Below are 27,806 nucleotides of genomic sequence, written 5' to 3' on the forward strand. Positions count from 1 at the left end.
GCATTGAGGCTTTTTCATCATTAAACTATAAAATGAATTTAGAGCTGCTTGGTAGATATTTGTACCAGTTTCATTATGCGAGACAAATACTAAACCATTTCAGATCCTTGGGAGCAGGAATATCCACAATTAATTGAAGATACTTTGGAAGATGGGTTTGTGTTGAATTGCAAGTTCAACAAACGCGGCACATTACTAGCAGCTGGTTGTCTCGATGGACGTTGTGTAGTATACGATTTTGATACAAAGGGTGTTACTCGCAGTTTACTGGGGCATGTGAAACCAGTTGCCAGTATTAGGTTTGTTTACTGATCTGCTTACAGCATTCATCATGGCCCTTAACTATCATTTTACCTAGTTGGTCTCATAATGGAAGAAGTTTGCTGTCAGCATCCAAGGATTGGACCTGTATATATTGGGATCTTGTCTCGGGAACAAAGAAACTAAAGATTAGATTCGACACACCGCTCATGATGGCACTTATGCATCCAAAGAACAAGTAAGCAGCACGCATGCTACGCCTTCATTATGGATCAGCACTAACGTGCACCCTTAGTAATCGATTTGCCGCAGCTCTATTTCAAGAGAAACCTGTCATTGTAGATATTGTGGGCGAAGAACCTGTAAGAACCGAGTTACCGACAGAGCCAGATGATACAGACGATACAGGAAAAGTGTATGTTGATAGAAAGGACATGGGTGAATATGATAAATTAAGTCATCGAGTAGATCATCCTACGTAACAGCACTAGCATGGAACAAGGCAGGAAATCGAATATACACTGGGAGTTCAAAGGGCCACCTCAATATCATTGATGTAGAGACAAACAAGGTGGGTTGTGTGTCCTCACTGAAGACTGTTGGATGACTGATGCTTACCATTCACTTGACAGATCATATACAATACTAGAATTACAAACACGACTATTAAAGGGATACAGTGGAGCAGAAATGGACGGTAATAGACATTTCTAGATTACAACACACAAGTAAACTCAAATGTATGGATCTTTGGCTAGTGATATGCTCATTAATGCAAATGACCGACAAATTCGATATTTTCGACTGGAAGAATCAACGGGCGTCCCGATATTACATAACAAGTTCCAGGATCTAGTGAATCGAATTCAATGGAGTCAGAGCTGCTTCAGTAGTGATGGCGAGTTTGTTATTGGAGGATCAGGGCATAAAGCAGAACACAACATTTATATATGGGACAAGAATATGGGCAATCTCGTTAAAATTCTGGAAGGACCGAAAGAACCATTAGATGATTTAGCAGTAAGCTGGGAATGTTTATTTATGGATGGCGAGATAACTGATTCAATTTGGTTAGTGGCATCCTGTCAGACCTATTATAGCTTCAGTCAGTAGTTTCGGCAACATTTACATTTGGACAGCTAAACACGAAGAAAATTGGAGCGCTTTTGCGCCAGATTTCATTGAATTAGAGGAAAATGTGGAATACGAGGAAAAGGAAGACGAGTTTGACGTGGTATGTATGGGCGTTACAGATGCGGCATGTCTGGCTTACCACTCTCAATAGGTTCCTGATGATGAAAAAACAAAGCAAAAGCAAGTGGATGAGGATATTGCCCTCGATGTGACAACGTGTGATAGCATTCAGGCATTTATTGACTCTGACGATGAAGAAGACGGCGACGAAGTATTCTACCTATCGTCATTGCCTTTTGTAGATGACTACATTCAAATCAACAGCTCACAGACTGCACAGACCGAAGAGAAAGTTCCTAAAAAGACACTGCTCAAAAAGAAAAAGAAAGCCTCGTCTGAAAGTGCAGATGAGAGACCTAGAAAAACATTCAAAAAGCAATAAAAAAAAAGCCTCTTGTTTGACATTGTCAAGCTTGATGTGGACAGGTGTTGACCTAAATCGCATTTTTACTATTAAATACGAGTGTGTTTATGCTTCGGATGGCAACCAACCTGTGCAGCGGCAGCTCGCGCTACCAATTGCCCTTGCTCATCTTATCAAATACTGCTGCTTTTATTGTAATCCTACTCTTACACATGAGAACCCTACAATTATCTGCGGATCTGGCTCTTCTACGGTGCTCTTCATCTGTATCAATGGGAATAACTCATCTGCAGGCATACAGCATACTTCCATTGCCTCTTACTGCTTAAAGATATGAATAATACAGCAAAATCTGGGTGCATTTGGGCTGTGTTTTTTTTTGTGTTCAAGGCCGTTTTAGACTTTTAGAATAGCACCAAACAATTGCTCTCTTCTGGCAGTTACTTTCTGACACCTTTGCTCAACTTTTTGTGGATCAAAAAAAAACATAGCCAAAAATCGACCAAAAAGCATGAGGGACCCCTCATGGTTTTCATCGAAAATCAAACGATCGCATTTTTGACCTTGAAAATGAAGACTTTTACTATGGTGTATCTTGAATCGAAATGTTTCTATCGATCCAACGTAACCCTTGAAATCATCTTTGTGGGACCTTGATATGTAAAATCTCGACTTTTTGGCCAGAAACCTCTTTTCATATTCTCATAAATTGCTCAATAAGTTTATTCATAACATTCATCTTAGTTGGTACCATTGGATGCGCCTTGAAAAGCATTCCAAGATAGCTTAAAGAAGCAAGGGATGATCACTCTATTTTATATAGTCGACATTGGCAAAATAGGTCTATCAAATCGAAAAATACCAATAATCAAATAATTTTTTTGGCGTAGATTAAAATTGGTTTTGAGGGCTGCTGCACTGACCAAAGCGCCTTTCATATGTAATACAATCGATGTTTTGCGAATTGGAAAAGTATAGCGTATTCTGAGCACGTTAGTTGCTGTAAATTTGTATCTATCAAATTTTATCGTTGCAAATAGTTCATTCAAATGCGAAATGCAATATTGTTATCTTATTCAAGATAGCACAATATTGAACTTAAATTAATGGCAAACGATGGTACTATACGTGATATAGAGCAATGCTAAATAGCATTTGATTCAACAGAGTAAGCCGATAATCAGATTTAGCAATATTGTGAGCTAAGAAGTTATCACCATATTCACGATTGGAGTGTCGATCTATTTTTGAAATACGAAATACGAAGACGAGAATACCATGGCTGAAAGTATCAGGCCATCCATACTATGATTGTCATGTAGCTATTGATGAATCATCAAACTCCTTTCACACAACCATGCTTGGCATGTACAACACGAATGACCTCTTTTCAAGCTGTCCATCGTCTGTATGCGGTATAAGTGATACAAATTTCTGTGTTGGACAAATTTAACATGTTGCATGGCTAGCTGGTTTGAGTCCACCAAATTTACAAACTTCTTGATGAAAGCAATCAACAATTATGCAAACTATGATTGTATCTTTCTGTTAGAATGGTGCTGCCTTGAACTAAAAATATAAAATAGTGGTTGTCTCTTCGTTTATCACCTCCAATACTTGTACGAGCTTTGTAAAAAGTGGTTGTGCGATGTGCTACTCTTAAAACACCTAGTGCACGGCAAGCACAACTTTGAATGACGGATATCAAAAGTACAATATAAACTGGATCGGTACGGTAGCGCGAAATCACGTAACGAATTCCTGGCATTCTTTTTTCGAGCCATTGCTTACAAGTTGTCTGCTTTTCGTGGAGATGCTTTTAACTTTGCTTTGTTCATGCTGGCAAGATGGCTAAACACGCAGCAACTGACAAATAGAGTCTGCTAAAGACTACATATATGGGGCGATATATTATATTTTCGAATGGAACAAAGCGAGTATAATTTTCTTTAAGGCTTTTATAGTGTGTATTTGGTCAACTCATCATTTTGAAGGTCCATTCTTCAAGATTTAGTTTTTTGATACTGCTCTGTCATGAAAAACGATATCAATCATCCGCCGATAACAGCTTTAGATAGATACTGAAGCCGACAGATAAAGCGCCCTAACTTTGTGAAGAATGGAATTATGAAGCGTGAGGCGAAATCTAATCCGTAAGAGTCTGAAACAGCACGCAAGATCAAGACACACTGGTAGGCCTTTGTCCATATCTTGTTAGCTTCAACCAAGACATATGCCACTCAGCCATACCCAATCTGATGAAAGATAAACAGAGTTGAATGGTGGTGGCAGGTGAATTTGGTCTGAGTATAGCTAATGTATGTACCTAATCACAAACCTGTTGTGCTTCATATTTATACCATCTCAACTGATTTTCATCCATCTTCTTAATAAGAAAGATATTTGCAGCTATAAAGTTGGAAACAAAATGCCAATCAAGGCTAAAGACCATGATAGAAAAAACTTTGTAATGACTCAGAAAACGTTACTTTCAAAAGTGATTGAAGTGTCTAGCCTGACGATGCTGATCTTTGACCATCCTTTGAAGCTAGTTTGAGTAACCCAACTAGAAGAAAAGCTTCTTTTTGACCTGCAGGAAAGTTACACCAACAAAGAAATTCCAGACATCCTCGGCCAAGACCAAATACTTAGCAATACCTGACAAACAAAGAAGGCTTTCGGGATAGTTTTACATGTTGTACTTGCAATAAATAAGCCTTTCGACAGACAATGTAAGCTGCAATTACTTGATATACAATGGCCGAGTATTGTTAGCCGAGATACATATTTGGAGATATCAGAACAGACTGATGCTTTGACATTGATTCCAAAACGGATCAACATTTACAGTGTACAAAGGTCATACAAGCCAATGTACCCAAGCCAGTTAAAAAGGGCAGGCAGGGCCACGAGCAAAAATACGACAAATTGACTGGTTCATTTGTAACAATGACAAAACAAGACTATAGAATTGGACAATCGCCAATGCAGGCAGATATACACATGGATTTGATAGTTTTTATAAAAGAGCATAGTATTACAAGGTGTATGTTGCCAATCAACAAAGCAACAAAGCAAGGCACATGGGATCACTTGATTCAAGTGTTTGATTTTGTTTGGCTTTGAGTTCCAAAGCTAAAATGTTCCGCTCTGTTGATAGTTTGTGTAAAAGTGAACCAACATGCTGTAATCAAGGTTTGTGCTCGTTTAAATATCGGTTATCTTTGCTGTTTTCGTCTCTCTCTCTCTCTCTTTCTTTCCTTCTCTTTTTAATCTTATTTATCTATAAAATATGCCTACTTTAATGCTCTCCAGTAGCAAGACATTTACCAATGAAAAACCTCCACTAATTCATCCAAATGATCAGCTTGAGCGTCAATTAAAGCAAGAAGGATCAATTGAAGCAGCCTATCAATTGGCGCCGACCACAGAGTACACACATGATGCGCAAGGAAAGTGCTTTAACTGTGACAAGATTGCCAACTACTATCTCGCTGCACTTCGATTGAACAAGAGTAAGCAGCCAATGCAGTTGAACGCATTGTTATTGGCTGTTGTCCAGCAAACCATTGCATTGATACAGTGTCATGTTGATATCTCCAGAGCAACACATTTGCCATGGCTACCTGTGCTGATGACTGAACTTCGTGAATTGGGTAAATTAGTCAAGGATGACAGCACACAGGCAGACAGATACATCCCCTTATCGTTACCTGTGAATGTAAGTACCCGTTGCCAACAAGCACTCTCCATGCGCGAGGAATATGGCCGCACTATCCGCATATCCATCTACCACTGCCGTGCCAATCTGTGCGAAGATATGGATTTAAATAAGTCAATCACCTATTACCGTAAATGTCTGGCTGTGCATCCAACTCATTTGGACTTCCAACAGCAAAAACTCCAACACTCTGCCAAGATAGCTCTTGAGCATTTAATTGCCGATCAGCTCAAGGACGACAGTAGCACGATAAGACCCAAACTACCATCCAGAACATCCTCTGTTTCCAGCGGTGCATCATCGTCATGCTCCATGTCGTGCTCTAACTGTGGTGTTGAGAAAAGGGGGATGCCAGTGTGTTCCAAATGCAAATCACAATACTATTGCGGTATTCGCTGTCTCAAGGCCCACAAGCCAGTGCATGATTTGGAATGTCGCCAATACTAAATTCTACACGCTGTTTGTACATTTACTCCATACCCTAACAGCAAAAAGAGAACCATCTATTCAGAAATAAAGTGAAAATGTTTATTGTGTTTCATTTTTTAATTCCTTTTCACTGATACGTTTGAACATGGCATGCAATGGGTTCTTTTTGTTAGAGGGTAAATACACAGAGGCTTGGAGTTTGCGCATCTGGACAAATCTCTCCTGTTTCTTCTTCAAGTCATCTGCATATATTTCTTCTATCTTTGTATGTACAGTCCATGTATCTCGCCGGGGATTCTTGAACTCCAATGGTCCTTGGATAGCTCGGTTATTTACAAGTGATTGTGTTTTGAGTGAATACATGGTCAGATTGTCATATGGGCGATAGTCATATTCACTCGTGCTTGTTGGTTCTAATACAGCTGCTACTTGAGCTGCTTCTGTATTTGTGGTAGCGGCAGTAGCAGCAGTGTCAGGCACGGCTTCGACAAAGACGTATGTAGTGGCTTCCTTTGTTTGATTGTGTTGCTTTGTGTCAAATGATAACCTTAAGGTTTGTCGAGGGTACTTTTCTATTGCCTTGTCTAAAATAGACTCAAACATAACTAATGCATTTCGAAACACTTGATCGCCAATTTTAGTAGATCCGAATAAACGAGAATCCATTTCTTCTCGAGAGATATACTGGAAGCCAAATATTTTGCTTGTATTATGGTACGCAACCATAATACCGTCCATGTGTCCTATACGCACTTGAAAGCTGTGCGTTTAAAAGGATCAGTGGTTGCTGTTCTTTTCAGGCACGCGCTAAATGTTACCTGTATTTCAAAAATGCAGATCGTATCATATCATAGTATTCTCGCTCAAATGATTCGAACAATCCCTTGGAACGCTTCAGTTTATAGCCCAAATATTCCTGCGCACAAAGCGTATCAATACCTTGTTTATATACAAATAACATGCAAGCACACTTACAGTATAATTTTGAATGTCTAATCGAACTGGCATCACTGCTCTTGTCTTTAGATCAAATGTGCCTCTTGGTAGCTTTGGATCAAAACAATCAAGTTGGGATCTCAACAAGAATTTTCCAATCTTTCGGGAAAAGGAAGTGTTAAACCAAATATATATATATTGCCTGTTTGTAAACATTACCTCTCCATATGCATAGCTTTCTGGTTGATTCTTCTCTTGCTCAGTCAACTGTGATGAGTTTTCCTTGAGATGCTTTTCAAATTCATCAGGCTCAGAGGTGAGCACCTTCTCTAGCGATTTGCCCTGTCAAACATCCAGTTAGTTCTCTTTATATCCAACGGCGATCTCACTGCTGTTCCTTACAAGCACTGATAAAATAGTTTCATCTAGATCATAAGACTTGTCCACATCCACTGCATAAACACCGTCCTTCCATCGAAGATAAATAGAGGCTGGGGTTCTTGATCCCTTGGTGAATTTCTTTGACTATGCACTGCTTCAGAACCACACTATACAAGCTGTAACTGCTGCTTTTGTTTACCTCGTTTTCGAATGCGCGGGACAAACAAGAAGTGTTTACTGGTTTAAAATTTGACATGACAAAGTACAAATGGGACAGCACGGCGGACACGGATGATGTCGATCCAATGTATTGCTTTTCCAGTTTTCGGGCTAAATCCACAAGACTCTGTCGAATGGTAGTGTCAGAAGGCTTTTCCTTTGCATATATCAAATCAACATACGGTATCCTTTGAAGATGTGATATAAGGTTGTAATGAATCATAATCAAAGTCCAATGGCTGTGTAATGTCTTCTAAATAGGGTGTAAAGTTATAGACTTTTGTCTTGGGATCTCTCAAGAAATGCACTCCAGGGCTACGATACAAGTCAGTACAACATGGCATTCACATCGCAGAGATCGACTTTACTTGAACAAAACCTTTTCCAAACCATGAGCTAGTGTCGCTACATCTACATGCGTGGGTGGTGGCACACCTAATGCGATATGTCAGACATGAATTGCAGAAATTGGAATGAATAATTTTACGATTATATGACACATCGATGGGCAATGCATTCCAATCTCTAGAGGCAAGCTCTTTCTTTATCGAAGCATCTCTTAATCGCTGCGAGAGTGGTATACTTGGTGCGATGAGCTCCTTTCTTCTCTTTGATTTCTTGTTTCTCAGCGACGAGCGGCTGACAATACACACATCTGGATCACTGCTGATTGTGGGCGCCTTGTTTCCACTGGCTAATTGAATCGAAAGAAATCGACATAGCACAGGTAATGCGCATTGCTTGTACTTTACATGATGGCCTGTTCGAAGCATGATTTCTCTATAAAACGACCAAGATTTGACAAGGTGTCTCTATTTCACAGATTCATGAGGGGCAGATGCCCAATGCCTTGCTTTTAATAGTGACTAGTTTTCATTCTATCCGAATTGCAACACAACCCTGCCATCAAATCAACCCCTCTTGTCACTTTTTTTAACAAGGGCTCTTATTGTTAACATACATATCACCATGTTTCGATTAAACACCTCTACATCAACTCGAGTTGCCAGCCAGCTTGCGCAAATCAGAAAGGCCTCAACGCAATCCAAGCCTGAAAAATTTCTTCAAACCATTGTTTTGAGCAATGGAGCAACTTACACCGTCAGAACTACTTCTCCTACTCGTGCTCAGATTCGTTTGACCAAAGATACTCGCAACCATCCTCTTTGGAATCCATCCATGTTGAAGGAAGGTGTTACCGATGAAAGTGAACAATTGACAAAGTTTCAAAAGCGTTTTGGTGATTTGGATTTGGGTGATATTTCTTGGATTGAAAGCGATGAGGCTGTCTCAAATGCCATGAAGAAGGCCGCTGCTAGCGGTGGTCCACCAAAGAAGGTTGCTACCAAGGGAAAGAGAAAGTAGAAAAGAAGACGACGACAGTTTCTATTAGAGTTTGTAATATAGGTTTATTTTTCGATACATATAAAATAATAAAAGAAAGGAGACGGCGCTACTCTTTGCAAGTAGTGCCTTCTAATATTCATCTGACGAAGAGGTATTTGGCGCATCTAATAGAGACAACAGGGAGAGGCAGTGAAGGTGACAATCTTGTCAGAGTTGGCATACGTGAAAAGACTTTGCCGTCATTTGCTCCATCTCTATGGCTGCATTAACATTGCTCTTCTCGTGTGAATGAGAGTAGCACATAACCATGTCCTATCAAAACTCTGTAGCAAGGAGAAGAAGGGGCTTGACTCTCAAGCGAACTAACAACCGTAAGGGGTACTATGATGGGACCCTCAAGCATGGTTTTAGCTGCCCTCTATCCATATTTAAACAAACGAGTCAGTCCTGAGTGTCATTCGTATTGTCCTGTTCCCCTTCAAGGTTTTTTATGTTCAAAACCGGCTTCGAAAAAAGCGTTTATGCTTGAAGTTGGCTTCTGTTTCTCAACAACAACTCTTCCAATTAAAAATTCAATTATACCATCGTATTTATTACAAATTTGGTTACAGGAATCTGCTACTTTCAAAGCGCTAGCTTCAATATCTCAAAACTCGTTTTTGGATGACTCAAAAGCTAGAATGCTCAGAAACAATCAGCAACAATGCCACTGACTCGAAAACAAACAATGATACTACTGTTGATCAAGAAGCAATAACGATGCTGACGCCCGCAATCATATAATATCTTGACAAACAACAACCAAAAATTAGACAATCATGTCCTTTCAAAAATTTAAAAGAATTGATTACTGTACAAGGTGAATAAACCACCAGCGAAACCGGCATTGGGGAGGGTGTTTGGGGAAAGTGCTAAGCCCATCCACCAAGAACATAACGCATCTAGTTCAACATTTGGTAACATTGGCCTATGAGGCGGTTTTACCATAACGAAGCGAAGGTGCAAAACCATAGTATTCAAGCAGAAAATTCGGTTTTTCATTTCCATTATTAAAAAAAAAACTTACCAACAATATAACGCATCAAAACTTGCATGAATTAGCTTTACCAAAATCAATATGCCTCCTATTTGAATGAGAAGTTGCAAAGACTGTAGAACTTCCCTTCCAGAAGATTACAGCTACCAGAGATGTGATTCATACCGTGTAATAAACGCTATACAGCAAAAACATAACCAAATCTGACAGTTTTCGTGCCTTAGTATCTCCACATGTAGACCTTTCTGAGCCACCGGAATAACGCCAAACAATTGTACTTGAGTAGTAGTAACTTCCTGACACCTTTGCTCAACTTTTTGGGACCAAAAAAAAACATAGCCAAAAATCGACCAAAAAGCATGAGGTACCCCTCATGGTTTTCATCGAAAATCAAGTGATCGCGTTTTTCGCCTTGAAAATGAAGACTTTAACTATGGTACATATCAGATCAAAAGGTTCCTCTCGACTGCAAGCAATTTCTGAAACCACTTTTATGAGGTTTTCTTATGCGAAATTTCGACATTTTGGCCAAAAACCACATTTCATATCTTACCAAATTTCTCAGCAAGTTCATTCAAAATACCTATTACAACCAGCATCATTGGAAACGCCTTGAAAAGTACTCCAAGAATGTATTAGGAAGCATCGGATTATCATCACAGCTTATATAGTCGGATACCAAAAAATAGATTCAAGAAGTCGAAAAAAGATGATATCTGTCCAATCTTGAACAGAAAACATAAACTGAGTTTGACTAAATTTTGGCAGCGGCGGCGGGCTGCGCTGTTGCTGGCTGGCCCAAATGCCTTTCTGATGATGACAATAATGATTGCGATACTGATTAAATGGGGATCATGGAATTGAAAAGGAAGTTGCTTAGCTTAAATGACGTTTTGGTCATAAAAATGTCTTTTTCAGTGGCTATATCTCAAGAAAGTCGCTGTAGATCTTTCACAGGTGTTTTATAGCAAACAACCCATTCACAAACTTAGATTACATGGTCAGGTATTCTAATCAGTTAATTGCTCTCCTAAAACTTTGCTATTATTGAGTCATCTCCCAACTATGAAATGCCTTCATGAAAATACAAGTCTTATCTGCGTCCGTTTCTTTATAATAATCAAATGCTGATCAGCCAGTTATGTTCTTTGGATCAATAGAAATTTGCTGTTATTATCTTCTCTATCGGTGTCGTACACTTGTTTTTGGCTTCTATGAATCACATATTCTGAGAACACAACCATGACGACATTTGTAGTACATTCTATATGTTTTATATAATAATAATATACTATGTGGTATTGTAGATAAATTGAAGAGAAAGACAACTACACCTTGATAAATGGCTTCCATCCAGCTCTCATTACACGAACTACCCACGCTAATAGGCCAGCAAATACCATAAGGACACCACCAAAGATGATGGCATGATTGTAGGTAGGATGGCCGCTGGCATCGTTAATCAGGGCAGCACAGATAGGAGAACCAAACAAACCGCCAAAGAACCAAGCAAAGAAGAGCAAGCCATTGGCAGATTCAATGTCTTCCATGCCCACCACTTGACCTAACAATGCAGGCACCATGACAAGATAACCACCACCAAAATAACCAAACATGGCAGCGAATGCCCAGATACCAGCTGGGTTCGTTACTGTAAGCCAGACAGCAAGACACATTACACCTGTCATGGTGGTTGTAATAAATGTCATATTGGCACGACCGACGTAATCGCTGATAAATCCACTGGAGATTTTACCCACAATCATTACACCAGAAATAATAGCGGACATATTGGTACCGATCCAGGGGTCTAAACCAAGATAGTCGGCGTATGCTACAATGATTTCACGTCAATACACGAGAACTCACATACACTTTGATACACAAACTTACCAGGCAAAAAACTAGAAGGGACCTATTCGAACAAATTCGATCAGTCAGCACGCCAACGATGACATAGATCAGAATACTTACATTGAAAGCAAAGTTACCAATAAATTGGATGGTAAATAACAAGACAAATTGGAAATTACGGAAGGGGCGCAGGTCAAAGATCTTGATCTCAGTCTTTTGAGGTACATTGAGAGGTCGCACAGTACAAGCAGCAATAATGAGCAAAACAAACGAGATGAAGCCAACAATACGGAGAGCCCATTGATATCCCAGATGATCAATAACAGCTTGTATCACATTAGAGAGAATCAGACCACCGAAGCCCGAGCCTGAAATAGCGATGCCTACACTGAGACCTCTGCGTTTGGAGAACCATTGTTGAGCAGCACTAACACAGGGAAACCATACCAAAGAAGCACCGACGCCCATCAACACACCCTGAGTCAAGTAGAGATGCCAGATCTATATAACGTGGGATCAGTTACATGAACTCATGAAATTCACACATCATCCTTTTGTACCTCTGTCGCAATACTAGCCATCATGATACCCAAAGACCATAACACAACAGCCACAATCAACATCCATTTGTATCCAACCTTCACAGCAAACCAACTATAAAATGGGCCTACAATATTGGCCAGTGCTAACCATAAAGAACCAATCCAAGACAACGCCGTCATTTGATCGGGAAAGACATGTTGATTGTAATAATTCAGAAATATACCCCAAACGTAATTATAACCCTGCCTGTTGAAATATACACTGTTAGCCTCATAATTTTATAAATAAAGTTAAGAGATCCGCCCTACGTGCAAAAGAGACCCTGTTTCGAAGAAAACAGAGTTAATTTTTTCATTCTCGGTTATAAATGTACCTACATACACAAAAGCAACCGAATAAGACCAACCAAGCTCTTCCACCATCTGGAGGCTGCTTTAGCACATACTCTTGTGTTTCTGATTCAATTGACAGGCGATCTTCCTCCTTGAATCCATCGACATAGGTCACTGATGTGTCTTTGCCCTTTTCATAGTCAACAATGGGATCCTTTGCTTTGACAGTGACTGACTGTTGACGTTCAATTTCCATCGAATGCTTGTTTGACATGGTGTCTTAAATTTTTGGGTACTTACAAACAAACAAATAGAAAGAAAAAAGAGGAGATGAAAAGAAATGGAACTTCCATATTTATAATTTTTTGATCTCTTCTAACACATTGGAAAAGTTTTCCCGCCATTTCCAATGGATTATTGTTTTTTGATGGCTGGCTCGTATACTGTATATCTGGCATGTCAGCAGAAACGCAGGTAGCACCAACGACCAAATCAAGCTTAATGCAGAAAATCAAGCACTACAGTCTTCAAAATGGATGGTACTGCTTCCATGTCTGTTACATACAACATCACCTCATTCAACAGACGGAAAACTTTGTTGAGCCGAGCTTCAATATGAATCAAATGTTGGAGTAAAAAAAAAAAGGATTTACATGAAATAGAAAGCAGTGTCAAGAATCGACTTTCCATTGGAGAATGGCATCGAGATGTTATGATTGGATCTTGATGCCGACACCTCTGAATCGTGTGTGTAGACGAGAGCGTGCGTGTGTATACTGATGTGCAATATCTTGAAAGGAAAACACACTTGTTTCATTTTTTTTTACCTTCCTTACAACTACTGTAAACTACTATACATATGATGAATGACCTGAATACAGACTGCAAAAATATTATCATGGAGCACCTGCTTCATTATTGCTACAAGGATACAGCGAAAGCGCTGTTAGACGATATGCAGCTTCTGGATGAATGTTCGAAAGCGATAGAGCTAAAAGTTGATAATGCAGGTGAGAGACATAGACACGTCATGTTACTGATTGAAGAGCTCACCCAGAATAACAGGTGAAATAGCAATGGATGTATCGAACAATCATGACAAGAAGCGTAAGAGACGCATGAAATATACAAACATTATCATCTCGTTTATAATGACACAATATTCATTTGCATTCACACAGACACCGTTGATATATCCATGCTCGACAAGAACAATATAGAGTGGAGCCACATTGATGCCAGAAGAGGTAGCGAAAAATTAGATGTTTATTTGATGATTGAACGACTCATACACTCAATTGATAGATATCCACAATGCAATCAGGGAAGGCGATATTGGGAGAGCATTCAGCTTGATTGAAAAGCATTTTCCTCACTTAATAAGAACCTACAGCACTATCAATCGAATGGAAGCTGCATTACAGGACAGCTTGACGTTGCCAAAATCACATTGCACCATATACAAGCTGCGATGTCAACAGTTTGTCGAAACATTACGTTCCTCAGGTCCTATTGAAGCTATTCAATTTGCAAAGTTTTACTTTCGACCTTGCAGTAAAATATACAAAGAGCTGACAGATGATGCTACCTCTCTCATCGCCTATACAGATTTGGAGAGTCATGATCGTTCTAGCCAGCGCCACAGAGACAAGATAGCGGATGAAGTAAACGAAATGATTTTAGGTAAAGCCAGTTGCATGAATCGAAGGAGAAGGCTAGAGATACTAACCCCAGAAATCAATAGAATCACAACATTTCTCTCCTCAAACTGCATTAGAGAAGCTATGGAGACAAAAAACTGCTATCCAGGTAGAATTAGACAACCAAAAACGACAAGCATCCTCTCGAGATCAGCAGGAATCAGAAAATACAAAAACTCTAATGTGACACCACTACCAAAGGCTTTGATTGATCTCGTAATCAGTTTCTTCTTCAATATTGGTTTATTATGTGAAAAAAAAAAGAGACTACAATAAAAAAAAAGCTACAGCAATTGATGGGCTTGTTTTAATTTAGATCTCGTTGACAGCAAGGGCTATATATGTCAGTTAGTTTCATCATATTCGCTTCAACAACACTGCTGCAACTTACCAGGAGGGAGAGATTGTCTGAGCTTGGTAGCCTTGGACTTGTCCTTGACAACAAGAGTGTAGAGATAACGAGAACATCTGACCTTGAACTTGACAGAATCAGCGTTCTTCTTGATACGGGCAGATTGAGCATCCTTTCTACGGGCAATTTCAAGGAACTGCTTGATATCCTTAATTTGCTGAGGCTATTGTAATGTGAATTAGTCTACAGTGTACAAAATCCAAATGGCGCATACAAGATGAAGAGAGAATGTGAGAGATGATGTAGTGGTTCATATGAGTAATGTCTACGCTCTTTCATCGCAAAACTTCAGCTTGGCCTTTAGCTTCCTAAAAATGTTGCATCCAAAATTTCAAAGGCTACATCCATCCAGCGAGTGATTATACATCCATCTGAATCCATCTTTTTATCATCCATCTCGTTCTCTCCTTTGTCATCAGTGTGTGTGCTGTATAGATGTATTTACCATTTCGGACGGTTATAGATGTTCGGGAAGAGGGGGTATCATAATGGTTGCTGTATGCTCATTTTTCTTGCAAATTCGCTGGCTCAACAAACTCAGACCTCTCTGTTTGTGGTTGACCCCGCCCTCAGCTGTGCGCTGCTACCTCAATGCCGAAACAAAGATGGCTCGCAGATTTTAAGCTCTAGTGACGAACTACTCAGATGTTTTCTTAGTTACATATTGCATTAGGCTATCTTGGTTGCTCAAATGTTGATTACATCACTAAAAGACTGGATTAGTAGGATACAGGTAGAGACTGTACCGTGAAGCCTTGTCTCCATATCATCGGTGGTAGCCATTACTCGCTGTGAAAACCAGCTTTTATGTCATCTCTAGTCCCATCTATCAATTCTATCAAGAACGGCGTTTTCAAACCTGCCAATGCTCCATTCATCCGCATTTTAAAGGAGCATCATGGCCATTTGACGCCTGTTCATTGCTTGTATCAGGCTTTGGCCTGATGTAAAAGCTGCCCAACGATCAAAACAACGAAATGCAGTCAGAGAAATCCTTTGTTGAGTTGAATCTCACGTTCAAATCAGTCAATTACTATCAAAATTGTTGAAAACAGCCATCTTTTCATCCCAGTTTTTGAATGTTTTTGGACGTTTTAGAGTTTCAGAATGATACCAAACCATTTTTCATGATCTGTAGTAACTTCTAGTATCATTTGCTCAAAAATTTTGGATCATGAAAAATCAACCAAAAATTGCCTTGAAACCTTTGGTATTTTTACACGTCCAAAATGTGGAAAATACGACAATCGCATTTTTGACCATGAAAATGGAGATTTTTTATATGGCTTTTCTATGACCAAAATGATCCAAATTTGCCCAAAAATGTCATAAGAGTGTCTAATCAGTTATTACATAAGCAAACCGTGGTGCTACGTTCAAAAAACCGAAATTCAGTTGTTGCAGAGTTGCTCAATATTTTCATAGGAGAATTCAAAAAACAAATGGTACCATTGAGTTCCTTGTTAAATTTCAGATGTACTTTGAGTAATGAGGCGTGCTCGTTTTACTATCATTATGCTAAGTAATTTCGATTTGAAGAGTTTCGAGGATCCAAATTCATCAAATTGGGACCAGTTCACAAATAGTGCACATGTCGGAGTTTAATTGTCTAAATCGATGAGCATTATCATGCTTACTATTACAATCGTATATTTAACATCTTTATGTGCAAAGTAGAGGGGATGTGAATAATTCTATATTCTTAGTGCCTGATTCGCCGTCAGCAGCACATTTTATTACTTGCGATCTCCCATCATAAGAGCATTGGCAATGCGTAACGCCTCTTGGGCAGCATCATCCGTTGGTATATTAGTATAAGTAGTATTATTGTTAGTTGTTGCATCGTCTTGTTCAGGAACGTCAACTTCTATGGATGTATTCTCAGTCTGGTCATCGCTGTCTTCTTCAACCCACCCCTCGTCTTCATTCTCCTTTGCATCGATATCCACATCGTCTTCGCTAATAAGCTCATACAACAGCATGTAGGGATTGGATCTCTTTACATCTTCGATCGAACATTCATCGACTTTGGAGTCAGATATTCTATACCACGAGTTTTGACACTTCCAATGTTCTGCTTTTTCATTTGCTGATACGTTGCCATTTCCAGCACATTGGTAGCATTTACATTGATCTGCATAAATGCGACGCTTGAATGCCACAAAATGACCGAAGCTATGGCTTCCATAATGCACTACGACACTCATCAGTCGATAGTAAAAGCCTTTGTCCGCACTCTTTTCGTTCAGTGTAGAGATGGGAATGTTGGGTTGTGTGTGTAATGTGCCGTTGGTGCTGAAGGGTGATATGTCCAGGTATTCAGGAAACAAGAGCTGACACGTGTTTTTGTAAATGGCACCTGTGTTGAGGAATGCAGATCGTGAAATGTGCAAGCATAGAATTTTGGGTGGTTTGGCCAACATGACCTGTTTACTACTCATGCGGCTCACCGATCGTAGCAGCGGTAACTTGTCGTGATCACCTTCCTCTTCAATCCTTCCGACGCTTAATCTGTGCTGCAACTCTCGTTTGGCTTTCTCCATGGCAACCAGCTGAATTACAGCCTCCCGTTTCTTTTTGGTGTCGTTCTTGAGTTTCTTTGATTGATGCTTTAGTGATTCGATCTCTACTGCCAATGCTTTTACTGTGGTTTCAAACGAGCATTTTCTACAGCTTGCATCTTGCAGATATTCCATGGATGTGAACTGCGATAGACATTCTTCCAATGTTGTCGTATACTGTGCATAACGTTAGGATCTGATCAAATGAATTTCACCAAACCTTACCTTATTAGGGACATTGAGCTGTATGTTGTTGAAAGAGAAGTGTCGAATTGCACCCTGTATATATATAAATTAGTACTCTAAAAGCCAGGAAAATCACAAGATTTGACACTTTACTGTATAACCACACTGCATGCAGGATAATCGATTCGCCAATAGCCCCGTGAACGGGTTCTCCAAATGATCATTCACAATTATCATCGCCATCTTGTCTTGTGTATTGGAATGAGATGATACCTTTTGTATCCATTCAGGTCGAATGACACCTTTTAAAGTCGTTTGATTCAGCAGACCCTTTAACCCACCGCCCAATTGTTCTGTTTTGGCAACCCTTTGTCCCTCTGTGTCCATTGCACTAGACACTAGCTGAAAAAATTCTTGTGCATCTTGCTGTTCGCGACTGATAATTCGTCTGTTGGACGATAATGCAGTGACAATATCCACAGGGCGAAAAGACGAGCGACGGTACAAGGGTTTGGTTAGTGATCGGATAGTTTTCAAGAGAGATCGAGTTACTGGTAATGGCACTCCTGTGGCAATATGACTGATATGTTCCAGATAATTGTGCAAGTGAGGTAAGGAGGATAGTGCTTGTAATACAGAGTTCATAAAACAAGTATTTCCTGTGTTGACTAGGCCGGATACATGTGAAGAGTCGTCATCTGCTTCAATGCTAGATGCTAGGCATATGTCTGCAACTTTTGAAGTCTTTGCCAATTCGCTTTCTGTCATGGTACTAGTATTAGTTATACTTCTATCTTGTATGTAGCTACTCGATTACCGTTTAATCTTTTGGCTAGATTGTCATAATACTCCTGTGGTCTGATGTACATCATTAACTGTGGAATACCCAGTTGAATGAGCGTTTTATGCAGAAATGAAGTGATATAATTTGGTAAAATGTACGTTGTATCATCATGGTAGAAAGAGAGCCTCTGAAAGAACGGCAACAATATAGCTATTAAACCCAACACAGCCACAAAAAACTGTACAAAAGCTGATAGTTCAGTCAGTAGATACTGCAAGCCTTCCAGAGTCAACTGCATTTATGTGATTTACGGTGTATATGAGGGAGGGGGAGAAGCTAATATAAACTATTTCATAGTTTAATCGTGGTAATTTCAGCTTTATTACTCGTCACATCAACACAGCAGCAAATGTGTGTGGATCGCAGCGAGTAGAAGCCAGCAGCAGCCCAGTGTGCAGAAGTTTCAGGTAAGCAGCACGTACACACACACACACACACACACACACACACACACACACACACACACACACACACACACACACACACACAGCCATCAATGTGACTCAAATGATGTGGTGTAGTAACCAAAACATTGAATTTACACGTGCAGCCAGAATCTGCCTGAAAAGAGAAATAGGGAGCATTAGTAGAGATGGATTGTTTTTTCTTTAGGCATGGAAGCAGGTGCGTAAAATAATAAATTGCGCCTAAATCGCTATTGAAGAAGTCCATTAGGGGAGGTTTATTGGGGGACCTTTTTAGTGCGCAATAAATGAGTGATTTTAGCCAACGACGATTATAACCCTCTCTCATGTACAATGAATACCGCAAGTCCTCTTAAAAGCACAGAGGATAATGTTGCGCAAACTAATTAAAATATCTTGAAAAAGGGAGCTTTCATTTTATATACACAACATTCAATTATAACATCATATCATTTGGGATCTACAGACGGCCAGAGAACGCAGAACGGCGACATTTTTTCGATGTCTTATATAATTGTCTTGTTGAATTCCTCCTCTTTCTTTCCTTCTCTCTTTTTTTCGTATATTCTGATCCCCTTTCCACTCATCTGGTTGCTTTCTCTACTATCAAGGTAAATGCACTCTGCGAAAACAGCCGAAAAAGACGGTGCAAATGTTGGTTTTAAAGGGTTGATGGGATTTGCACATCTCCAATCATGCTCCTGTAAAACATCATTTCTTCTCTTTAAATGCCGTTTTCAATACTATTGAATGCAAAAATACCAAAACAAAGCATATATACTAATACGTATTGATATAGTTAATCAAATTATCAAGAGATTAATTCAACAAAAGCAGCGAAAAAGCAAACAACTAGAGGAAGAAAAGACAACCTGTCTTTTTTTTATGGGGGGAGATTCATTATTTGAAATTCTATAGCGCTCATCTTCAAAAGCTTTCCCTTCACTCTTCTCCTTAATATACAGATATTTATATATATATCACATACGAAAAAAAAGGCCTCACTTTTTCTTTACCCTTCTCTCTCTGTCTATCTCATTCTAAAAGATTGGTTTTATTTACACATGCTTATTAACGGCATAAAATTCGCATGTAATACATGTGTCAAGGTAGTACTCACTTTTTTCCAATTGAAATCCATTGCATGCTAATCTGAACATGATCAACGTAGGGTCATCGATCTTCTAACTGTAATCATATTGAACGGCCTCTGTTTGAAATTCGCAAAAAGGGAAGACCAGTAACTCAATGCTCATTTTGCAGAGATCTCAGAAAAACAAGACAAATTCACATTAAATGTTCATGCACTGACAAAACTAAAAGTAAGTCTTCTCTATATGAATTTGATCAAATAAATGCTAATTAATATAATTAACGTAGATGTTGAAAACACAGCCACAACACAACAGCAGCAAAAGCAGCAGCCATGTTATCGGTGCCCATCAGCCAAATCCTTTTTTTTAGAAGATCAAAATGGTAATAGTAGCCTTTCCTATTCAGATCTGATTCAAATCGATGGCCAACAAGACCCTGTCATTCCATCATCTCTTCTTGAAGGCACTGCTGTTCCTCATCCTCCTTCTCAGTGTACCTGTCATGAGACAGCCACAAAGGTACTTTTTACAAAAGAGAATTGGAGCACATCAAATTCGCAGCAACATCCATCAGACAATGCTCCTATCTTACCTGTCAGATCTCGGGGCATGATACTGGAAGAAAACGCGCCAGGATTATACAACTTTCAGAAATCACATAGCTCGTCCAGCCTTCGGTTTTTGGGTGGACAAACAAAGAGTCCTAGACGCAGATCGTCTCTTTCCCGAAGATCTTCTACTAATAGCGGCAACAACAGCAGACGATCTACTATTTCTCACCCTGTTACCAATACTACTATGACAACCGTATCAGCAACAACTATGCCCTTTCAGGTAAATCAACAAGAGGATGTAATGATGGACATGCAATCGTTCTTGTTGAATGATCAGTATCGACAAATCACCGAGATGGAATCCGAAAGCGCAGTAGTGAATAGCAATAATTTATCTGCATCCATGACAGGAACAGCTGGTTACAATGTTTCCTCTGCCTCATCAACAGCCTCATCTAATCTATCTTATTCGCCAAATTCGATTCATGCAGACATGGTGAGCAACGGTGAATTTCAAGGCCAATCCTCTGATGAATTGGGCAGATTTATGATGACAGACCCTGATGAACTGACAACACTCTTGAACAATGTATTGATGGAGAACAACAGTGCTGCGTCTTCAGTTGCTGCTGCTAATAATAATGCTAATAGCAACAAACAAACCAATCCCACAAGAGCATCAGCAGGCATTGATATGACGAGATCAACTACAACATCTTCATCTACCTCTCAATCCCAACAACAACAACAACAGCAGCAGCAACAACAGCAAATGCTTTGCGGTAGCTATGCTCCTCATTTAAATTGTTCCTCAGCCTCTTCCATTGTGGAACAACAAGGAGAATCAGTTGTTATAACGATTACGCCACTCTCTAATCTACTTTCAAATCAGGAACAGAGGGTGGAAGTAGCCAAGGAAAAGCCAGCAGTGACTCAAGTCGTGACATGTTACTATGGCAAATCATGCAGCTGTCCTGGATGTTTTGTCCATCCTAATAATAACTTCCAAGGCTTGTACGATGGTAACCACAACAGTGATGTATCACCTCCATATATGCAGCAGCAACAGCTACTTCAGCTTCAATACCAACAACAGCAACAACAGCAACAGCAAATGAACATGCGCTATCAATTACTTTCGAATAATTCTTCCCTGTATAGTTCAGATGATGAGGATCCCTCCAGCCTTCCATATCAACCAACGAATACCGCCAAATCCTTCTAAACATTCAACGTCTCTCATTCATTCATTCATGCCTCAACTTATCAGTATTTGTCGACAATATAATATGCCTCACTCATTCTTTTCTATATTGAAAATTAAGCACAATCCATCACTCTTTTCACAAACATCACTCAAAATACCGACTAATGAAAAAATGTAAATACCCAACTCATATATCTGTTTTCCAACCTTTAAATATGCACAAGAACATCATTATATTATTATAGAGATAATAAAATTCAAGAAAAAATCAGATCCTCCTCCTTGGTAGCATAACACACGTATTATTTTGTCAATATATTTTCCTATTCTTTTTTGTTTGATTAGTGCAGTTGCTGCTAAATATGCCTCTTTTGGCTTTTTTTTAAGATGCAATGACGATGTTGTCATTGATTTCGTCTCAGTATCATAATTGATTTGCTGTTTTTGGCTGACTACCATAGCAACCGTGCCTGGTTGCTAGGGAACGGACATTCAAATCGTGCCAGAAATGATCTGCATGACATCTAGTGCCTTTGACTCAGGAAAGGAGAGAGCACATATTTGCAACTTGTTCTAGGAGAGGCGAATGCAGTGTAAATGTTCAGCAAATTCAATCTCATTTTGATGGCACCACTGCTACTTACGTCGACGTCTCATGACTCAACATTTCTTTGAGGCTTTAATTCATGCATTTATCCACTAGGACGCTGGGGCCTTTGCTTCATATGGATGAGAGGGCGCAATAAGGTTAAAACTCCCATGAAAAGCGTGTTGTTTCGTCAACGCCATCATAAGCTCATCATCATTTAATCGACCCATTAATCTGCCTTTACTTTACGTATTCATCACTTTTTGAAAACCAACATGGTATGTCGTTTCTTTCTCATAAATAACATTCGCTAAACTGTATTGTCTCGTAGTCTGACCAACTTGACGAACAACAAATTAGCGAGTATCGCGAATCCTTTGCCTTATTTGATAAGAATGGGGATGGTGCTATCGATGCAGAAGAACTCGGCCAAGTTATGCGTTCTTTAAACCAAGATCCCACCAATGAAGAATTGAAAGATATGATCAATGATGTCGATTCTGACAACAATGGCCGTATTGACTTTAACGAATTCTTGACCATCATGTCCAGGTATATAACTGTTAAAGATCACTTGCTCGTGTAGCGCTAATGTGGATATAGAATGAAGGGCAATGACGAAACAGAGAATGATTTGCTGGAAGCGTTCAAGGTCTTTGATAAGGATCAAGATGGCAGTATCACACAAGATGAACTTCGCTCGGTCATGACAAATCTCGGTCAAAAATTGTCCTCCCAAGAGCTTGACGAGATGATCAAGGAGGCTGATATCGATGGTGATGGAAAGATCAACTACAAGGAGTTTGTAAAAATGATGGTAAGGCTCAGTATCTGTGCAGTAAGAGTTTTATTGACATATTTAAATGTAGGGTACCAACTAATACAACCACTACATGATGTTGATAACAATTTTCTAATAAATATCAAACTTTCTATTCATTACGCGTTTTCCTCTTGATTTACAAGATATTGTTGCTGACTTGATGATCGTTTGAAGTACGTCATTTTGAATCAACCTTGTTCCACGTTGTGACATTATAATCAACACGAGCACCTAATGAGGTACCCAAAGCTTGTGTCCGTTACTTTATTTCTTGTATGGAATGAGATACATCGTGACGCCAAACTATGGCATGTTTATAAACGACGAAAAAGAAGTATTGTTTATAATGAAGAGCTATAAGCCAAGGAATTTCTCCCAAGCAGATTATTTTCAAGCTGAAGAAGACAGAGTGAGAGAAAAGTAGCGTTTGAGACAGCTAGATAAGTTGGCATATACGCTGGAGTAATCATTAGGATAAGCAGCCCGTTTTTGATTCTTTTAAAAACTTTTAAATCGAAAGCCAGAGCAAAATGCCACTGTAGTAGTATTTCATCTATTCAAACTATGGAATTTAAGCAAGAGATAGCTTTACATGATATCTACAGCATCACTGGCTGTAAAATTGCCTCTACTCTTGCCGAGTGCCTGCATTCTGGCAAAGTTAGCCATCAAATATAAAAAAAAAATAGTGCAATTCATGCAACTTTGAAAGAGCAGATTGACTGACATTTCTGCTTACATGATGAAAATGCACTGGTTTCATCTCACCAACTTATCGATTTTTCTCAGGGCAAAGCCTAAATCTTTCAGGCGAAGTAGTTTATACCCTAAAAGAGGACTATTAAGCATTATGTGGCACATTCACACAGACATTAACATGTGCGATGAATGCAGTTTTATAGAATTCATAATTGAAGGGCTATTCAGTGTACATGTGTATAAGCATTTGTGAGCGCACTAGCACTGTTGAATAGAAATCAAGCCTTGAATTTGACTGTATGAATCAACTAGTTGATTTATTGTAGGGAAATGTTGGCAGCAAACCTTTCAAGCTACTAATATTTCCTGTTGCACCAACTCTAGTGATTTTTTGAAATTATGTTATATATAAAAGCCAAAAAAAAATCATTTGTGGGCTTCTCTGCCTATATTTTCTTCTTTTGCTTGCAAGTAATCCAGCATGACCTATCCAAGCATTGCAATCATAGGTTCAGGGTACAAACAAGCAATTATACATTTCAATCTATCATGCCGACAGCTAATTTGAATTTACCTTATAGATTCAGTGGCATGACCACTGCTATTCAACTCAAAAAGAAGCTGAATCTTTCTGCAGATATATTCGAATCGACTGAAGACATTGGAGGAACATGGCACTACAATCAGTATCCACAAGCAGCCTCAGATGTTCCCAGCCATTTGTATTCATTCAGTTTCGAATTAAATCCTAGTAAGTTTGACACAGAGTGATTTGGTGCGCTGGATACTCATCTGTCGAGACAGATTGGAGCCAAGAGTACAGCGGTCAAAAAGAAATATTTGAGTACATGCGTAGTGTAGCCAGGAAGTACCACATCTATGAACAAACACAGTTCAACACTGAAGTGGTTCGTGCTTCCTGGATTGAAAAGTTAAAAAAATGGGAAATTGAATTGAAGACGAGTGGATCAAAAGAAACGCAAACCAGACTTTATGATTTCATGTAAGTTGCAACTATATGAAGCCAAGTCAAACATGGTGTTGATTGTATGCAGTTTCTCTGGTGTAGGAGCCATTCGCGTACCAAATATCCCCCAGGAATTCCAATCTTTCCAAGGGAAAATCATCCATTCGTCTTATTGGGATAATGATTACGATTTCACAGGCAAGACGGTCGCCATCATTGGTAGTGGCACAAGGTAAATTCAACAAGGTACAGGGAGCAATTAGACGTACTCAAGACATTGTAGTTCCGTCCAAATTGTGCCCCATCTGGCTGCCAAGGCATCCCATCTCCACAACTACCTGCGCACACCTACATGGATCACTCCTCGCAACAACTACTATTACCCTAATTTCGTCAAGCGTTTATTCAGCTTCTTTCCGTTCCTGATGCGCATCTACCGAGCCTATCAGTTCTTTCTGCGAGAGCTTCGGTTTAGCGTTTGGGGTGATGCTAATTCGTGGTTCGCCAAATTCTTTAGAAAGAGAATGGAAAAGCAAATGACTCAATTGCTTGTATCCAAAGGCAGACCTGATCTCATAAGCAAATTGATACCGGATATCACACCCGGATGCAAACGTATTGGCATCTCTGACGACTACTTGCAAGCCTTGTGCCAAAACAATGTTACAGTCAATACCTCGCCTATTGCCAGTGTTCAGGGCCAAACTATCACCACCGTGGATGGATCGGAAACGCATGTGGACGTGCTTTGTTTGGCAACAGGATTCAATGTTAATGGATTTTTGGGACAGATGCAAGTATACGGACGCAACAATGTTCATTTAAACAAGCTGTGGGACGAGAATAGCGCCAAAACCTACAAAACTGTCAATATTCATGGATTTCCCAACTTTTTTATGATGCTTGGCCCTGGATCTGGCCTTGGACACAACTCTGTGGTCACGATGATTGAATGCCAAATTGACTACGGTATCAGATTGTTGGATTACATTCTGAAAAACAAGATTCAGTGTATGGACCCCAAAAAAGATGCGCAAGAAAGGTTTTTCACTCAATTGCAAAAGGATTTCAAGGGTACAACATGGACGACAGGATGCAAATCATGGTATCAGAGCAAGCAGGCAGGGGAGATCCAGTTCTTGTGGCCAAAGAATGTAACTAGCTTCTACTTTATGCTAAACAAACAGATAGAGCACAGTAAGGATTACATAATCAATTAGGTTTTTATTCTATATTCTTGTTCTTTTTTGCGACATTTAATAAAGGCATTTTCAAAGCAATTCTAACTCTGGGTATCTTGAATGCAATGTTCTGAACCACACTGTACCATGCTGATGAGAGCCAGTAAAGACCTATGGCCATTGGTGCATTGGCTGCTATAGGAACAAATGCAACTGACAGCACCCGGAATGCATTGGTCATAATCTTTTGTGTTTTGCTCTGATTTGCTCTTGCATACCAAGCATTCAACTACCCATTCTATTAGTATTGATAGCATACTCCATCTCTGCGTATATCCACTGTACCTCTACATTGATCAGGTTACCAGCACCTATCATGACAGGTATCACCATGGTTGGATCCACAGCTGTCAGATCCATAAACCAAGCTAACCCACCATCTGATAGTCCCTCTGCTGGTAAATTGGATGTCTGCCCTAACCATGGTAACGGGTAGGCAGTCAAATGTCTTAGGGTCAGCGACATGGACACAAACAGGGGAATTTGCACCCATGGTAACAGCAGCATCTTCCAACGCGCACAGCCGTGATGTGAATAGATAGAGTTAACTTTCTGCTTGTATTGCTTCTGCAATTCTTGCTGGTATTTCTGATATGGCCAGCCCTGTTGTTTGCTCTCCTTGGCAACCTGCACTTTGAGTGTTTCTGCCCAACTTTGGATCATAGGTGCTAAATTGATCATTTTGCCCATAGCACGCTGCTGATAGATGGCAATGGGCAACGTCATGGTGGTTCTCAACAGCAAAGTACCAGCAACAATGGTAGCCCACCACGGCATACCTGCGTCGTGTATGCTGTACAGAACAGACTCATTCGCAGCCAGAACAGCTGGTAATGCTGTATCTGTAGTAGTGCCGTTTATTGTCGTAGGGCTGATGATAGCTGCGCTGGACCATAATGTGTGATTTCTTCTATCGCTTTCCAATGTTACGGGTATTGTACGTTTGCAATAGTGTGATACGGAGGTTTGGATGTAGTGAGGCCATGGTTTTTTGAGTCTAGTAAGGGGGCGATTCATTGCAACACTAGAGAATAATAACAAACAGCTGCCTAAATTGCCCTCCTGTCTATTTAACATGGTGGGTAACATGCTGAGACCAAATAAAAGCAAGCATTTATTATTACAGCTAAGCGCAAATTTGTGTGCAGCGTCTTTTATTTCAAGATGCTAGTTAAGAAGGCGTGATCTCCTTGATCACCTTGCAAGGATTACCAACAGCAAGCACATTAGCAGGAATATCCTTGGTGACAACAGATCCAGCACCGATAGTAGTTCCTTCGCCAATAGTGACGCCTGGGCAGATGATGGCACCACCACCAATCCACACATTGTCACCGATAACAACATCCTTGCCAATTTCAGCACCTGTCTTTCTCAATGTAGGATCGAGTGGATGATTGACAGCATAGATGTGCACACCAGGACCCATAAACACATAGTCGCCAATCTTGATTTTACCAATATCCAAGAATATACAATCATAGTTGATCTCTGCATTCTTTCCAATGAACACGTTGTAGCCATAATCGCACTTGATGACAGGGTTGATGAAGGCCTTCTCGCCAAATGAGCCAAAGAGTGTGCGAGCAATCTGGTTGCGTTCTTCACTGTTAGGCAGGCTATTGTATTGCTTCAGTAGTTCTTGACAACGAAGTCTGTCATCGCAGAGCTCCTTGTGGCCGGGATGATACCACTCATTGTCCAGCATTTTTTGCTTTTCTGATTTCTCTTGTCTTGACATTTCAGTCTGCTTAATATTTTGATGAAAAGAAGAAGAAATAAACTGCGTGGTTTTATATGCACTTTAGCGGTTTTTCCTAGCTTCATCGTGTTTCGTTGTCGTTCGTCATTCTGTCATCTGGGGATTTATTCCGTTTTCTCTTGTTA

At 39.8% G+C, this 27,806-nt stretch overlaps 13 protein-coding genes across 13 annotated transcripts; 7 read left to right on the forward strand and 6 right to left on the reverse strand.

The window, feature by feature from the left end:
- Nucleotides 1–32: 32 nt before the first annotated feature.
- On the forward strand, nucleotides 33–1,837 carry TUS1_2 (Rho guanine nucleotide exchange factor; the record flags this gene model as incomplete). The annotated part of the gene is made up of 9 exons (XM_064828490.1): nucleotides 33–51; nucleotides 104–299; nucleotides 359–499; nucleotides 557–676; nucleotides 730–832; nucleotides 894–958; nucleotides 1,020–1,281; nucleotides 1,337–1,495; nucleotides 1,547–1,837. The coding sequence occupies 9 exons, from the start codon at nucleotides 33–35 to the stop codon at nucleotides 1,835–1,837; spliced, it is 1,356 nt and encodes a 451-aa protein (XP_064685692.1).
- Nucleotides 1,838–5,111: 3,274 nt separating this feature from the next.
- Nucleotides 5,112–5,987, forward strand: ATC70_009254 (uncharacterized protein; the record flags this gene model as incomplete). The annotated part of the gene is made up of 1 exon (XM_064828491.1): nucleotides 5,112–5,987. One exon carries the CDS (start codon nucleotides 5,112–5,114, stop codon nucleotides 5,985–5,987), a length of 876 nt encoding a protein of 291 aa, XP_064685693.1.
- An 81-nt stretch (nucleotides 5,988–6,068) lies between these two features.
- ATC70_009255 (uncharacterized protein) lies at nucleotides 6,069–8,278 on the reverse strand (the record flags this gene model as incomplete). Its single annotated transcript, XM_064828492.1, has 9 exons — nucleotides 6,069–6,729; nucleotides 6,788–6,885; nucleotides 6,945–7,064; nucleotides 7,125–7,247; nucleotides 7,308–7,430; nucleotides 7,486–7,632; nucleotides 7,688–7,820; nucleotides 7,874–7,940; nucleotides 7,993–8,278. The coding sequence occupies 9 exons, from the start codon at nucleotides 8,276–8,278 to the stop codon at nucleotides 6,069–6,071; spliced, it is 1,758 nt and encodes a 585-aa protein (XP_064685694.1).
- Nucleotides 8,279–8,474: 196 nt separating this feature from the next.
- ATC70_009256 (uncharacterized protein) lies at nucleotides 8,475–8,870 on the forward strand (the record flags this gene model as incomplete). The annotated part of the gene is made up of 1 exon (XM_064828493.1): nucleotides 8,475–8,870. The coding sequence occupies one exon, from the start codon at nucleotides 8,475–8,477 to the stop codon at nucleotides 8,868–8,870; it is 396 nt and encodes a 131-aa protein (XP_064685695.1).
- Nucleotides 8,871–11,216: 2,346 nt separating this feature from the next.
- ATC70_009257 (uncharacterized protein) lies at nucleotides 11,217–12,873 on the reverse strand (the record flags this gene model as incomplete). The annotated part of the gene is made up of 6 exons (XM_064828494.1): nucleotides 11,217–11,722; nucleotides 11,782–11,803; nucleotides 11,863–12,243; nucleotides 12,303–12,531; nucleotides 12,594–12,607; nucleotides 12,667–12,873. The coding sequence occupies 6 exons, from the start codon at nucleotides 12,871–12,873 to the stop codon at nucleotides 11,217–11,219; spliced, it is 1,359 nt and encodes a 452-aa protein (XP_064685696.1).
- Nucleotides 12,874–13,476: 603 nt separating this feature from the next.
- Nucleotides 13,477–14,504, forward strand: ATC70_009258 (uncharacterized protein; the record flags this gene model as incomplete). Its single annotated transcript, XM_064828495.1, has 5 exons — nucleotides 13,477–13,627; nucleotides 13,683–13,724; nucleotides 13,799–13,864; nucleotides 13,923–14,300; nucleotides 14,362–14,504. The coding sequence occupies 5 exons, from the start codon at nucleotides 13,477–13,479 to the stop codon at nucleotides 14,502–14,504; spliced, it is 780 nt and encodes a 259-aa protein (XP_064685697.1).
- A 125-nt stretch (nucleotides 14,505–14,629) lies between these two features.
- On the reverse strand, nucleotides 14,630–15,177 carry ATC70_009259 (uncharacterized protein; the record flags this gene model as incomplete). The annotated part of the gene is made up of 3 exons (XM_064828496.1): nucleotides 14,630–14,652; nucleotides 14,709–14,892; nucleotides 15,175–15,177. The coding sequence occupies 3 exons, from the start codon at nucleotides 15,175–15,177 to the stop codon at nucleotides 14,630–14,632; spliced, it is 210 nt and encodes a 69-aa protein (XP_064685698.1).
- A 1,288-nt stretch (nucleotides 15,178–16,465) lies between these two features.
- ATC70_009260 (uncharacterized protein) lies at nucleotides 16,466–18,348 on the reverse strand (the record flags this gene model as incomplete). The annotated part of the gene is made up of 4 exons (XM_064828497.1): nucleotides 16,466–17,467; nucleotides 17,516–17,569; nucleotides 17,630–18,237; nucleotides 18,294–18,348. The coding sequence occupies 4 exons, from the start codon at nucleotides 18,346–18,348 to the stop codon at nucleotides 16,466–16,468; spliced, it is 1,719 nt and encodes a 572-aa protein (XP_064685699.1).
- A 1,461-nt stretch (nucleotides 18,349–19,809) lies between these two features.
- ATC70_009261 (uncharacterized protein) lies at nucleotides 19,810–21,618 on the forward strand (the record flags this gene model as incomplete). Its single annotated transcript, XM_064828498.1, has 3 exons — nucleotides 19,810–19,854; nucleotides 19,917–20,067; nucleotides 20,126–21,618. The coding sequence occupies 3 exons, from the start codon at nucleotides 19,810–19,812 to the stop codon at nucleotides 21,616–21,618; spliced, it is 1,689 nt and encodes a 562-aa protein (XP_064685700.1).
- An 846-nt stretch (nucleotides 21,619–22,464) lies between these two features.
- On the forward strand, nucleotides 22,465–23,070 carry ATC70_009262 (uncharacterized protein; the record flags this gene model as incomplete). Its single annotated transcript, XM_064828499.1, has 4 exons — nucleotides 22,465–22,467; nucleotides 22,521–22,741; nucleotides 22,793–23,006; nucleotides 23,059–23,070. 4 exons carry the CDS (start codon nucleotides 22,465–22,467, stop codon nucleotides 23,068–23,070), a joined length of 450 nt encoding a protein of 149 aa, XP_064685701.1.
- A 1,190-nt stretch (nucleotides 23,071–24,260) lies between these two features.
- Nucleotides 24,261–25,898, forward strand: ALG9 (mannosyltransferase; the record flags this gene model as incomplete). Its single annotated transcript, XM_064828500.1, has 4 exons — nucleotides 24,261–24,462; nucleotides 24,516–24,714; nucleotides 24,767–24,910; nucleotides 24,962–25,898. 4 exons carry the CDS (start codon nucleotides 24,261–24,263, stop codon nucleotides 25,896–25,898), a joined length of 1,482 nt encoding a protein of 493 aa, XP_064685702.1.
- Nucleotides 25,899–25,902: 4 nt separating this feature from the next.
- RAC1_3 (Rho GTPase protein rac1) lies at nucleotides 25,903–26,936 on the reverse strand (the record flags this gene model as incomplete). Its single annotated transcript, XM_064828501.1, has 2 exons — nucleotides 25,903–26,148; nucleotides 26,205–26,936. The coding sequence occupies 2 exons, from the start codon at nucleotides 26,934–26,936 to the stop codon at nucleotides 25,903–25,905; spliced, it is 978 nt and encodes a 325-aa protein (XP_064685703.1).
- Nucleotides 26,937–27,090: 154 nt separating this feature from the next.
- On the reverse strand, nucleotides 27,091–27,627 carry ATC70_009265 (uncharacterized protein; the record flags this gene model as incomplete). Its single annotated transcript, XM_064828502.1, has 1 exon — nucleotides 27,091–27,627. One exon carries the CDS (start codon nucleotides 27,625–27,627, stop codon nucleotides 27,091–27,093), a length of 537 nt encoding a protein of 178 aa, XP_064685704.1.
- Between the last annotated feature and the right edge of the window lie 179 nt (nucleotides 27,628–27,806).

Source organism: Mucor velutinosus, assembly GCF_035048745.1.
Source record: "Mucor velutinosus strain NIH1002 chromosome Unknown tig00001563, whole genome shotgun sequence".
NCBI classification, from domain to species: domain Eukaryota; kingdom Fungi; phylum Mucoromycota; class Mucoromycetes; order Mucorales; family Mucoraceae; genus Mucor; species Mucor velutinosus.